Here is a 13,639-nt window from a genome sequence, read left to right on the forward strand (position 1 = left end):
TGTTTTCAGAAGGCCTGGAGGGAGGCCCGTCTCTTTACTGACGTGGGTGAGGGTGTTCAGTTGTCCGGCATCATGGCGAGGCGGGGGCCTTGGGCGTGCTCAGGTAGGGGGAGAGGGCGGAGGTGCCGCAGCTCAGGCTGTTGGGGTCTGCGGCGGGCGTGTGGACGGGGCCGACGGCAGAGGGCGGGGGCAGGGCAGTCAGCACCACCCCACCTTCATCCAGGGAGCGCTTGTAAGGGACCGGGGAGTCATTCCGGAGGTCCTGGAGCGCCAGGTAGGCCTGGAGCATCTGCGGGCAGAGAGGGGCACGCGGGAGGCTGGCGCGGGCTAGGCAGGGCAGCGGGGGGCGGGGCCAGGCGGGGCCTCGCGGGGACACCCGCTCGGGGTGAGGGCGCCTCCTTTCCAGGCCGCCCGGTCACAGAAGGGGCTGGCAGAGGCCCTGGGAGGCGCCCTCCCCCACTCGCCCCCCCCAGGCCCGCCCCGAGGAGGGGGCCCACCCTCACTCACCCAGCCGAGCACGGAGAAGAAGGTGAAGGTGAGGGCGGCCTTGGCGCTGCTGATCCCCAGGAGGAACCCGTCGGGTGGCGAATGCTGCCACTGGTTGGCCAGGAAGCAGAAGCCCACGAACCAGACGCCCGTCCACAGGACTGGGGGCCGCGGGAGAGAAGAGAGGCGGGGGCGGGGGGGGCGGCTCAGGAAGGGCGCGGGCTGCGGGCAGTGGGCCGCCCCTGCGGGAGCCGCGTCGCCCACCGCCCTGGCTGCTCGCAGGCGGTCAGGTGAAGCGGGGGTAGCAATGCCCCCTCTGTAGCCCCGGCCCCGCTTCAGGTGCTCAGGGGCCACGTGGGGCCGGGGCTCCGTAGTGGGGGGCGCAGGTGGGGAACCTTCCTGTCCTCGCACAGAGTCCTCTGGGAGGGCCCTGGACTCTGACTTTTGAGGGGCCTCCCAGCCCTGAAACGCTGGAGCCCATCCTGGTGCAGAGGAGGAGGAGTAGTAGCAGGAGGAGGGAGAGAAGGAGGAGGAGGGGGAGGAGGAGGGGAAGAGGAGGGGGAGGAGGGGGAGGAGGACATGGAGAGACAGGAGGGAGAGGAGGGAGAGGAGGGGAAGGGAGAGGGGGAGGGGAGGAGGGGGAGGGGAGGAGGGGAAGGAGGACATGGAGAGACAGGAGGGAGAGGAGGAAGAGGAGGGGAAGGGAGAGGGGGAGGGGAGAAAGGGGTGGGAGGGAGGGGAGGGGAGGAGGAGGAGGAGACAGTTGAGATCAGACTGAGGGGATGAAACCCCAGGGCCTGAGGTAAAGGAGCTCATTTATTTAGCGCTTACTGTATGCCAGCCCCCATCTAGGGTACCCAGCAGTGGTTGGGATGCGAGACTTCACTTTTTATTTTTAAATTTTATTTTTTTATTTCTAGGAGAGAGAGAGAGAGACAGCGTGAGCAGAGGAGGGTCAGAGAGAGGGAGTCACAGACTGAAACAGGCTCCAGGCTCTGGGCTGGCAGTCAGCACAGAGCCCGACGCGGGGCTCGAACCCATGAACCGCGAGATCATGACCTACGCAAAAGTCGGACGCTTAACTGACTAAGCCACCCAGGCGCCCCGCGAGACTTCACTCTGAAGCCTGGAACTGCCACTTAGCAGCTGTGTGCCCAATTATGTAATCTCCCCGTGCCTCAGTTTCCTCCTCTGCAAAAAAAAAAACAAAACACGACTTCCCACCTCAGGTGGTCCTGAGGGACAGATGAGACAAGGCACGTGAGCCCTTGGCTCTGTGCCCGACACGTGGGAAGTGTCCAGAAAAGGTCCCCACTGCTACCGGCCTCCTTCCTCTCCCGCGTCCCCAGGAAAGCGCTGCCTTGTGGGGGTTTTCATCCCAGCTTTACTGAAGCCCAGAGAGAGGAAGAGAGCTGCTGAGTCCCCGGGGCGACGAGGTGCCCGAGTGGAGATTTCAAACTCCAGTTTGCCCGGCTCGGCCCGGAACCCCACCTCCCGCCACCGGGTGGCTTTTCAAGAAACGTTCTGTGAAGAAGGGAGGTGAATGCCAGGAAAAAGCAGGGCAGAAGGGAGGCTTCTAGAATTAGCCTGGGGGTCGGAAGAGGTGACCCTCACGCTGAGTCTAAAGGATGAGTAATAATTCCCTGGAGGGGGGGACACTGCAGGTGCAGAAGAGCTTCTAGAAGGGAGGGGCGAGACTGCGGGCACGTGTGGGGGCGGCGGTGTGGGGGGGAGGCTCTGGCCGGCCGAGGGATGGGGGGGGTGCTCACCAGCCACGATGCAGTCCAGGAGCTGGAAGGCCGTCTTGAAGCGGGGGCTGCCCAGGCGGCTTTCGTGGGTGTCGAGGGCCAGGAAGGCCAGGCAGGTGACGAAGGCCAGCAGGCCGGCCCCCACGGCGAAGCTGCAGGCCACGCTGTTGCTGTTGAACACGCAGTGCAGCCTCGAAGACTCTGTCTTGTTCTGGTAGCCGTCGGTCAGCAGGGAGGAGAAGACGATGAGGGAGAAGACCTGCGGGGAGGGGTTTCCAGGCACTGAGCGGAGCCCTCCCAGGTCCCCACCCCTTCTCTCCCTGTCCCTGAGCGGGGCCTGTCCCTCCTGCGGCCCCTCGTTCCCTCCCCCTTGGCCCTCCCCCCACGGCCTCCTCCCTCAGTCCCCCCCCCCAGCACCCCCCCAGGTCCTTTCACGCCCCACCCTCCTGCCCAGTCTGTAATTGCTCTCTCGCTCTTCCAAGTTCACCTCTCCCCACTTGCCCCTGCCTCGCACACGCTCCCCTCTGCTTCCCACCAACGGGTACCTGTTACCAAACCCAGGGGCCCATACAAAATGCCTGGTGTGGTGCTAGGGACACGTGCCGATCTTTGGCATTTGCTGTCACATCATTCTCTCTGCCTCCACCCCTCTCCTCTGCCCGTTCTTCCTCTTCCCTCCCTGCTTGCCTAGTTCCTACTAATTTTTTAAAAATAAATTTGTGGGGCGCCTGGGTGACTCAGTCGGTTAGGCGTCCGACTTCGGCTCAGGTCATGATCTCACGGTTTGTGGGTTCGAGCCCCGCGTCGGGCTCTGTGCTCAGAGCCTGGAGCCTGTTTCAGATTCTGTGTCTCCCTCTCTCTCTGACCCTCCCCTGCTCACGCTGTCTCTCTCTCAGAAATAAATAAAAAACATTAAAAAAGATTTTAAAAATAAATAAATTTGTGAAATATTCCAAAAACACAAAAAGGTACAGAGGGAAACGTGACAAGCATTCAGTCCCTAACAAACGTTACCAGTTTTCTCTTCTCCCCCCACCCCTTCGTTTTTTGCTCCAGGACTTTTTGAAAAAGCAGACAGAACCTCACGACACAGTAGCTTCCTCTCTGTGCAAGCTGCAGACAGCACACGGGAGTACTACAGTGTTTATTTATTAAATGCCGCTCAAGTACTCCACCAGCGAGCCAGGGAGTGATCGAGGGAGAGCGAGAGTGAGCGAGCCAGAGTCAGCCACACAGCCGAGCTAGGATGTGGGTACTACTAATACCCCCACTTCTTTCCACAATGGAACCAAGGCCCAGAGAGGCTGGGGAGTTGCCCAGAGCCAACAAGCTGGGAAGTGGCGGTGCCTGGATTTGAACCAAGGTCGCCTTGTTCGCGAACCTGCTTTAAGGCCCTGCTGTACCACCTCACGCTGACCCGGACGCCTTGAGGGCGAGGTTCCCAGATCAGTCCATCCGGACATTGATTTGCCCCAGACGCACATAGAAGGAATGGGTGTGTGTATGGGGTGGGTGGTGGGGAGTTGTTCCGGGGGGGCTTTGCGGATGAGGTGACGGCTCTGCGGAGTGTCGCTGGGTGAGGAAGGCTGACAAATGAGGACATTGTCTGGGGGGCAATAGGGAGCCACAGCAGAGCTGCGAGCAGAGGAGGGTGGGGCAGATCTGGGGCCTATGTAGAGACAGGCTGGGGGTGGGGGTGAGACTGGAGGTCGGGAGGCTAGGGAGGAGGCTGGGGTCTGGGAGAGAGTCAAGGTTGTGGGGTTGGATTTAGGAAGAAATAAGGAGAGGTGTGAACTGCACGGTAAAGAATGAGAAGTTTTTCAGGCAGACCGGGCGGGAGGGGCGTGCCAGGGGTGAGACTGTGTGCAGAGGCCAGATGGTGCAGAATAGGCTCTTCCAGGGCTGGAGAGAAGTCTCATTGCAGGGATCTAGCAGGAGAGGAGCCTGGCAAAGTGGGCAGGGGCCCGACCCCGAGGCACCTTGAACACCAGACAGAGGGGCCTTGAGCTGGGAGCCCGTGGGGAGTGAAATGTACATCTTACTCGGATTTAGCTTCATGCACGGAAGTGTTCTGAGCAGAGGGTGGCCAGGGTTAGACTTGGCCCTGGGGGTCAGAGAAAATCTCCAGGGTCGCAATGGATTGGAGGGGGCGAGAGGAGCGGCTGAGAGACCAGAGAGGAGATTGGTGGGGAGGCCCAGGCAGAAATGCTGGGGCCTGAGCTGAGGTCAGAGCTCTGGGGAATCCAGAGATATTTAGGACGGAAATCTGGACGTGGTGATTGATTGGACTCAGTAGTGTTGGGGACCGGAGCCGGGGGAGGGAGCAGGCATGGGGAAGGAATTCACTAGAATTTGAATTCCTCCCGGACAGGCTTGCTGTGAGACCCTCCTCTCTATCCCCAGCGCCAGTCTGGACTTCAGCCAACGCATGCTGAAAGTCACTCTGGACCCTTCTTCGCTCCTGCACTGCCCTTCAGGCGGGAATGGAGGAGGCAAACGATGGGGGGTGCCCCTAAACTCCTCAGCTTCTGTTCCTCCTCCTTTATCCTTTCCCTTAATTGCCTTCTCTGAAGAAAATCTTGACAACAGGGGCCCCCCTGGGGAGCTCGGTTGGTTCAGCGTCCAACTTTGGCTCAGGTCATGATCTCACGGTTCGTGAGTTCGAGCCCTGCGTCGGGCTCTCGGCTGTCGGCGTGGAACCTCGCTCCGGATCCTCTGTCCCCCTCCCTGCTCGTGCTCTCTCTCTTCTCTCTCAAAAATAAATAAGCATTAAAAAAAATCACGATCACAATAACAGCCAGTGCTGCTTCTGGTCGGCACTAGAGCGCTACCCAAGGCTGTCCACATCTGTTCCCTGTTTCGGGGCCAGGAGTCCACGGAGGGGGAGCCTCTCGCCCTGCTGCTCGGGGACACAGCCAGGTCCAGGGCCGGACGGACCATCGATCACGAGCCTGTGTCCACGTTACCGCCGCTGCCTCCCTCGCACCAGCCCCACGCGGTAGATGTTACCAAGTCGCTGCTGCTTCACAGGTGATTAATGGAAGCCGTTACGGCGGAGTGGAGAGAGCCAGGCGCCTCTGACTTCACCAGCCGTGCGGCCTTGGGCAAGTCACGCACCCCTTGGAGCCTCAGTTTCCCAGTCTGTCCCTGTGCTGTGAAGAGGGGGTGGGGGCCGAGGCCTGATGGCAGTCCTCATGACCGGAGAGGCGAACCCTCCTCTCAAGGTCAGTCAGTGAAGGACTGGGGACTGGAATCCTGACTTCTGGGCCTGTGGGCTCTTTGCCCAGTGACCCCGGAAACCTTGGGCTGTGGCGCACGCCCCGGGCACTGGAGACTCAGGGAAGGGGGGCGCCCAGCTGGGCAGAAGGGACCCCAGCCCCCTGAAGCCAGAATCCGACCTCCTTCCACACCCTCCTTGGCCCGTCCCCAGGAAAGGAGCAAAGATTCATCAGTTAAGGCACCAGCTGGCAGGCGGCGGTGAGGTCAAGGGCACCAGCTGCCCAGAGACTCCCTACTGGGGAGCCAGGCCAGGGGGGAAGGAGGAGGGAGGCGGCGGGCAAAGTCCGTGACCAAAACGTCTGGCGCAGTTGGCGGCCCTTCCCTCCCCCTCCCCCACCCCAGACCACACCAGCTGGGCCTCCTTCTACCTCGCCACCCACTTTTCCTTCCGGAGCTGGGGAGGCGCGAGGATCCTTTTGACTCGCTCGCCAGCTGGTGACGTCCTTGGGCAAGTCACTCAACACCCGTGAGCCTCAGTTTCCCCCTGGGTCAAACAGGGGTAGTGATGCCCCGCGTCCTAGCTGTACCTCCTCACGGTGACAAGAGCTAGCACCAGGGAGGGACTCAGAATGCGGGATTCGTAATTCCCCTGGATGAGAACGCCAAGGCCCACACGTCCCTGTCACCCTGGGTCCCCCAAAGCCATCTCCTGGCTCACAGCAAAGGCCTGTCATAAAAAGAATTACTATTTGAGGGGTGATTATTGGGGCGCCTGGGGGCTCGGTTTTTGGCCCAGGGCATGATCTCTGGTCCCTGAGTTTGATCCCCACACCCCGCTGGGATTCTCTTTTTCCCTCTCTCTCTGCTCCTCCCCTGCTTGCTCTCTCTCTCTCTCTGAAAATAAATAAATACACTTAAAAAAAAGGAGTGATTATTGCTTATCAGTTTAGGGGCATAAATTGGTTTCATTTCCACACGATCCTTCCCAGAGTATGAGGGTTTTTTTCTTACACACGAGGGTATAGAGGTTCAGGGAGGTCAAGCCACCTTCTCAAGGTCACACAGACCTAGGGTGACCGGGTCAGGTCCCCGACAAAACGGGGGCGCTTTTGAAATGAAAGCTGGAGCTCCTGCTAACTGAAGCAGGACCGGCCCAGGCAGAGTGGGGAGTGTGCGGCCCCATGCGGACAGCGCGGATTCTGAGCCAGGCCCTTTCTGATCCTCTCTCTGTCCACAGGTTCCAGAAAGGGTAGGGAGGAGACGCTCTGGATTCAATCCAGGGCACCCCACCTACTCCCACCACCCCAGTCAAGTCTCATTCCCTCCCTGCGCCTCCGTTTCCATCGCTGTCGAAGGGGAGCAGAGAAGGCCCAGAGAGGCTGGGTGCTTGGCTCAAGGTCACACAGCCAAGTCTGGGTTGAATGAGGATGTGAGTCCAGTTGCTTCGACTCTGGGAACGTGGTAATGAGCAAACACACGCCTGTAAAGCCCTTGCTTGGCAGAAAGCCTGGCACACAGTGACCCCCTCCCCCAATGCCTGGTATCTTAGGTGCATGTGACCAACTTTCCTCCCCCGCCACCACACCCCTCTTTATTCCCAGCCCTGCGCCTCTCCTGGCCCCTTGTCCGCAAGCTAGGAAATGAACGGGCCCTGGCCTGTCACAGACCCCCAGTTTGAATCCCGGCCCTGCCTCTTCCCTCATGTCCTCGGCCAACGCTGTCCAATGGAAGCTTCCACCATGGCCGAAATGCTCTAGATCTGCACCACCCACTATAAGAGCCGCGCGTGGCTGGTGGGCATCCGAAAAGTGGCCGACGTGACTGAGGACTGGAATCTTGTCGTTTATTGAGCTTACACTGCAAAAGCCGTATGTGGCTTGTGGCCGCCGCATTGGACAGTGCAGCCTGTGACCCGCGACTTCGCTTTCCCTGATGCTGTTTCCTCATCTCACAAACGGGGCTCGTCGCTCGGACCCGGGGCGAGTGGTTCGTCCCCGTGAGAATTACTAAGTGGTCAGGGCAGCACAGGGCCTGTGGCTGGGTGACTAGTTACTAGCTGCCTTTTGCTCTGCTGTCCCCATCTGGCTGCTTCCTTCCCCCCCACCCCTGCCTCTACCACACTATGTCCTGTCACCCGAGGGGCAGTCGGGTCCCCACGGGAGGGCCTCACCCCTGCAAAGATCCGGGTGATTGTCTTCGGCCTCTTGAGAAACTGCACGGCTTCACTGTTCGCCAGATCCTGGAGGCTTTCGGGGATGTGCATGGCGGCCGCCCTGCTCCTGGGGCCCCGGGAGGCGGGGGCAGGGGTGCTGGGTGCTGCTTGCTGGACGCCGCCGCCCTCCAGAGGGTCCAGGACCACCCCGGGCTGGGCTGCTGCAAGATAAGATGGCCAGTGGGAGGTTAGAGTTGCGGGCGTGGGGGGAAGGAGCTGCCCGGCATCCCAGGAATAGGGGCATAGGGTAGATGGTGCTGGGGGGGGGTGTCTCAAGGCTGGGGTCTACCAGGGTTCTGAGGATTTGGGGCACAGGGTGAAGGGGCTGGTAGGGGACCCAGAAGTTGGGGGTGTAGGGTGAGAGGGTGGCCGAGGGCCCCGTGAATGGGGGACAGGGTAAGGGAGCTTCTGAGAATTCCAGAGATGGGGGTACAGTGTAAAGGGGTTGCTGGGGCGTTGTCCCAGGAATGGGGGTTGGAGGGGTCGGGAATGCAACCCTAGTGTAGGGTGAGGGGGGCTGCCTGGGGCCCAGAGGTGCAGGTGCAGGGTGAGGGGATCCCAGGGCAGGGAGGAGGCGTGGGGAGAGGGCTGGGATATTGGGGTCACGTCCCTGACACAGAAGCCAGAGGGCTCATTCTGAGGACTGTGTTCTCTAAGAAGACCCGAGAAGGATTTTCCAGGGACCAGGGGGGTGCCAGACTGTAGATCAGGTCCCCTGTGAGGTCCGAACCACAGGAATCCCTTCCATGTTTTGGGGGGACAGCACCCATACTGGAGAGCCCAAGCATGTCAGGGTGGATTTGAGGCTGTCCTCACGACTTGGGTTTATTTTCTTAGGATAAGGGTTCCCCCTTAGAATTCAACTCCATCTTCACGGAAGTGCAAGCCTGGGGGCCGGACCTCACAGGTGTGGGGGACACGGGCTCAGAACTGAGCTGTCCTGTCAAAATTAGGCACCAGGCTACCTTTTTAGAATTGGAGTCTTCCCTTTAAGGACCTGGAATGGGGGTGGTGGGGCTGGGGGGTGATCCTGCCTGACAAAGGGCCACCCCTACTCTGGAGGTCCGGTCTGCGTCACCTGGAGGCCGGCTCTTCCTTCCGCCCACCCTACCCTCCTGGTCTCTGGCGCCACCTCCGCCTTCTTTTGGTTCCGCCTTTTCCCGCCTTTTCGCTCCTCCAGAGCTGATTGGCTGCGGCCAAGCCCCGTCCCCGCCATTTCCCCGCCTACTCAGGAGCTGACACAAGCGGGGGCGGGGCCTCGGCGGACGTTGGGCCGCCCGCCGTTGGCTGGCTGCGCGCGGGAGCTCTGCCCTGCCCCGGTCCTCCCGGGAGTCTCGCGCCCGCTCCGCCCCCTTCTCTTTGAAACACGCGGACAAGGAGACCCTTCCGCAACGCATGCGCCGCGCTCAAATAAAGAAAGGATGGCAGATTGCGCACGCGCACTTGAGACTAGGCGCCGGAGGAAAGATGGACAGCGTTCCATGACCCAGGCTTTGCGCATGCGTCCTACTGCAGGCTGAAGCCGAACCTTGGGGACACAGGACACCTTCCTACACATGCGCAGGAGGCTCAATGACAGTCGAGCGTTGGCTAAGGTGAGGGAGAGGGCGGATTGCATGGCCGGGGGAGGGCCGCCCTGCATCCCCTATGTAGCCTTTCCGAGCCTCTCCTATGCTCCTAAGATCCACCCGTTGCTTAGACCCAGCAGAAACCCGTTATTCAGCTAAAGGGCCTCTGGGCCCGAAAAACGCCCCAGGACTCAAAAATCTCTGACCCCTGTCTGGGGCGCAGGCCAAATGAGCAGTGTGGGAGGGCACAGGCAATATGGGCTACAAGACGGGCAGATGGGCTCTGCGCCCTGCCTGGAGTTGGGACGGCCCCTGGAGGTGGAGACGGTGCTTTTCCTCTAGATGACCTTTGACCCCTGCTCATTTCCCTCGTTTAGGCTCCAGGGAAAGGGTCTGGCTATGCTGTTCATGATCCGGGGGGTCTGGGGATCCAGGGTCCGAGTATGGTCCCTATTGCCCACGCTTCTCGGGCCCCCCCGGGCCTTGTCGTCTCTGGCGGCCAAGATGGGGGAGTACCGCAAGATGTGGAACCCCACGGAGCCCCGCGACTGGGCCCAGCAGTACCGCGAGCGGTTCATCCCGTTCTCCAAGGAGCAGCTGCTCCGCCTCCTGATACAGGTACCGCCTGTCCCGGGTCCAAGGGCCTGGGGACTACGACTCCCGGCAGGCATCGCGGGGGCACAGCCCTACAGGCCACAGAGGGCTGTCCTGGTGCCTCCTGGGAGTTGTAGTTCCCGTTCCTTTTATACGCCCAGGTGGGCGTGGCGTTGGAATGCGGCGCGGTTGGCGGGCGGGGGGCGGGGTGCCCTGTGAGATGCAGATGTAGTTGAGATTCTAGACTCAAGCTTGTTCTGGGGGCTTGAACAAGCCTTCTCTGGGGCATGGGTTTTTCCCTCTGCAAAATACTGCTACCTAATAATAATTAACCATACTTACAAAGCTTTAATCATAGTTATCACACTGCTTGAGCTCTTCCTGTAGAAGAGCTCTTCCTGTGCTAAGCTTTTCCCATACATTGTTGGATCATCACAACAACCCAGTAAGAGAGATACTTCCACCATCCCCATTTTACAGATGAGGTAAATAAAACAGGGGAAGGAAAGTGCCTTACTCAAGGCTATGTCGTTGTGGCCCAGGTTTGCACCGACATGGTCATGACTCCAGAGCATGGTCTGTGGTGAGGCGTTAGGCACTTGCTCCACTGGGAGTCCTGGTCCGGCTCCAGAGCTAAGCTCGTGCCCCACTATCAGCATCCTACGTGTCATTAGTGAGGATTATCATTCATTCACTTAAAAATTATTGCTTGAACACCTCTGTGAATACTAAGACATGTTCTAGACTCGACCCACAAGCACACACATAAGTACAGACATACATAGACACACATGTCGGTGTATGGACACACAAGGGCGTCAGATTCTCACCATTGCTCTCTGCCCAAGAGGGTGTGATCCTCTGCCGGTGATTAAGGGAACAGGCTCAGAGAGGTAAAGACATTCCCCTACGGCTCCGAGGTAGGAAGAAGGAGTTAAATATGTGTGTTCAGGAGTCACACAGGCCTGGCTCGGAGTTTCAGCTTCTCTTTTTGAGACTCAAGTGACTTGCCCCTGAGCCTCAGTTTCCACTTCTGAAAAATGGGTTAGAATTCCATCCATCTCTGTGGGGGATGATATGCCAGTGAACAGCGGGTGGTACACAATAAGCATTGTGTGAATGTTGGCGAGTGTCAAAGTCCGAACTTGCCCCTCTGGCTTTTTCAGCTGTTGCTTTTTCCCCAAAAAAATGTTTATAGAGAGAGACGGGGTGGGAGAAGGGCAGAGAGAGAGGGAGAAAGAATCCCAAGCAGGCTCCCTGCTGTCAACACAAAAGTCCGACATGAGGATCGATCTCACAAAAGCTTGAGATCAGGACCTGAGCCAAGATCAAGAGTCGGGGTTGCTCAACCGACTGAGCCAACCAGGCGCCCCATCAGCTGTCTGGTTTCCACTCTACAGGGCTGTCACAGTTTCTTGGTCAGCACAACTGGCCTCCCCCATCCCCAAACAAAGCTAAATTTAAAATTTTAAAAAAAAATTAATGTTTATTTATTTTTGAGAAAGACACAGTATGAGCGGGGGACGGGGAGAGAGAGAGAGGAGATACAGAATCCGAAGCCGGGCTCCAGGCTCTGAGCTGTCAGCACAGAACCCGACTGCGGGGCTCGAACTCATGAACCACGAGACCATGACCTGAGCCGAAGTCCTACCCTTAACCGACTGAGGCACCCAGGCGCCCCCACAACAAACTTTTAGAAACCCCAGAGCTGCCAGAGAAAGAAGGCCTCCCCGACAGTCAGGGGAAAGAGGCCTACAGGGGAGTTTTGCTTCCTGAGGTTACAGGAATTCCATGCCGGCCCCGCGGACAAGGCGGCTTTGGAGGAGTTCGTGGCGCACGTGGACTTCTGCACCTTGTTCCATTATCACCACATCCTGGCGCGGCTGCAGGTGAGGACGCGGCTCCGCGGCTCCTGGCCCCTCGGCGTGCTTGAGCCCTTACCCATCACCCATTCATTCAGGACTGATCCTCCGAGAGCCCTTGGCACGGCTCTGAGGCGGGGGGTGGGGGGTGGGGGGATGCAGCGGGACCCTCCTGGGGCCCACAGTCTGCTTGGGGGAGATGTTAAGGAAATTAATATAGAATGCGATGCCCAGAGTGGCAATTACGGTGAAGGACAACGCAGCAGAGGAGCGGGAGGGGAGGGGGAAGGGTGGCGCGAAGGCGTGTTTTCAACAGGGTGGTCAGGGAAGACTTCTCTGAAGAGGTGACAGGTGAGTGAAGACCTCAGTGAAGACCGGGAGAGAGCCTGATGGGTGTCTAGAGGCGGGGGAGGGGGTGAGGTGGGCACATTCCAAGCCGAGGGGAAAAAGCAAATGCAAAGGCCCTGGGGTATGGCTGTTGGAAGAACCCTAGGGGACTGCTGTGTCTGGAGGGGAGTGAGCAAGGGAGAGAGGGCGGGAGAGGAAGGCACAGAGGCATGGGGGGTGGGGGGGTGCAAACTGTGCCTGGCCTTGTGGCCAGTGGGGAGGACTCTGCCTTGACTTTTAAGTTAGCTGGGAACCGCAGGAGGGCTGCCGAGCAGAGGAGGGACGTGTGCTGATTTAGGCATTAACAGGCTGCTTCTGGAACAGACTGTCAGAGGCAGGGAGATCTATTCAGAGCCTATTATGTTTGTCCAGCTGAGGGGTAATGGCCACCCCAGCAAGAGTAATAGCGGTGGACGTGGGGCAAAGTGGGCTCGACGCTGGTAATGGCTAGAAGGCATTGGCATTGGGCTGTGCGGGCGGGCGACGAGGGGGAAGGAAGAAGTCGGGGGGGGGGGCCTCCAGCTCCTCTAGAAGAATGGAGCTGCCCTTTACGGAGCCGGCGGAAGACAGGGCGGGGGCGGGAGGCAGATCTGTGGCCCAGACGAGAGCTCAGTCTCGCACTTAGGAATCTTAGATGCTTATTAGCCAGCACTGTAGAGCGATGGACCTGCATGTGGGCTCTGGGGGTCAGGGGAGGGGGCTGGGCTGAGAAGCACCCCTGGGAGCCCTTAGATGGTACTAAACAAGCCCCCCAAAGGGTCAGCCCAGCCTTGAGATCAGGAAGGGGAACTAGAACGGGGGGGAGGGGCAGCCACGGAGACAGCCAGAGAGAGAAGCAGAGCCCTGGGAGAGAGGGACGTCAGGAAGCCACAGTCTCCGTGTCCCCCTCCTTCCCCCTCCAGGGATCCTGGCTGCGTCGGGGTCCCCGAGACCGTGACCAGGTCAGGACTCTCCTGTGCGGGACTCACAGAGCTCAGAAAAGCCGTTCTGCTCTCAGTAATGGCTTATAACAACGGAAGGAGGGCGAACAAAATCAGTGAAAAGAAAAAGGCAATGGGACCGGGGGGGTGGGGTTTGGGGGGGCCAGGGGAGGCCAGGCGCGCTTCCTGGTGTCCCTCCGAGGGGTCTTGGCGGCCGACACTTGGGTTTCCCACCAGCGACGTGCGACAGCAAGTCTGGAGTATTGCCCATCAGGGAGGTTCACCGGAGCCCTGGTGTCCAAGGTTTTTTTTTTTTTTTTTTTTTTAAGATTTAATTAATTGATTCAGTAATTTTTAAGTTCATTTATTTATTTTGAGAGCAAGAGAGAGAATCCCAAGCAGGCACTGTGCTGTCAGCGCAGAGGCTCATTCTGGGCTCAATGTCACAACTGTGATATCATGACCTGAGCCAAAACCAAGAGTCGGATATTTAACTGACTGAGCCACCCAGGCGGCCCTAAAGATTATTCTCTTAATGTTTATTTATCTTTGAGAGAGAGACAGTGTGAGCAGGGGAGGGGCAGAGGGAGAGGGAGACACAGAAGCCGAAGCAGGCTCCAGGCTCTGAGCTGTCAGCACAGAG

General features: G+C 59.1%; 2 protein-coding genes across 6 annotated transcripts in view; one reads left to right on the forward strand and one right to left on the reverse strand.

The window, feature by feature from the left end:
* Positions 1–9,819, reverse strand: SYNGR4 (synaptogyrin 4). 4 transcript variants are annotated; one of them, XM_039247039.1, is made up of 5 exons: positions 9,798–9,819; positions 7,624–7,826; positions 2,256–2,493; positions 508–647; positions 1–289 (listed from the first exon to the last, which is right to left on the reverse strand). In XM_039247039.1, exons 2-5 carry the CDS (start codon positions 7,714–7,716, stop codon positions 71–73), a joined length of 690 nt encoding a protein of 229 aa, XP_039102970.1. In that variant the 5' UTR covers positions 7,717–7,826; positions 9,798–9,819; the 3' UTR covers positions 1–70. The 4 variants fall into 4 exon arrangements, with proteins under 4 accessions (XP_039102970.1, XP_039102977.1, XP_039102960.1 ...); XM_039247046.1 differs by lacking the exon at positions 9,798–9,819 and adding an exon at positions 8,798–8,958; XM_039247029.1 differs by lacking the exon at positions 9,798–9,819 and adding an exon at positions 8,744–8,958.
* The window catches only part of TMEM143 (transmembrane protein 143), a 22,125-nt gene continuing 17,594 nt past the window's right edge, over positions 9,109–13,639 (forward strand). The window contains exons 1-3 of one of the 2 annotated variants that reach the window (XM_039247010.1): positions 9,109–9,260; positions 9,611–9,851; positions 11,612–11,716. In XM_039247010.1, the coding sequence (XP_039102941.1) occupies positions 9,238–9,260; positions 9,611–9,851; positions 11,612–11,716 (369 nt within the window). In that variant the 5' untranslated portion in view covers positions 9,109–9,237. The remainder of the gene's footprint in view (positions 9,261–9,610; positions 9,852–11,611; positions 11,717–13,639) is intronic. The other variant, XM_039247006.1, reaches the window with a different exon arrangement.

This window comes from Hyaena hyaena, unplaced genomic scaffold, assembly GCF_003009895.1.
Source record: "Hyaena hyaena isolate Hyena2069 unplaced genomic scaffold, ASM300989v1 scaffold_9, whole genome shotgun sequence".
NCBI classification, from domain to species: domain Eukaryota; kingdom Metazoa; phylum Chordata; class Mammalia; order Carnivora; family Hyaenidae; genus Hyaena; species Hyaena hyaena.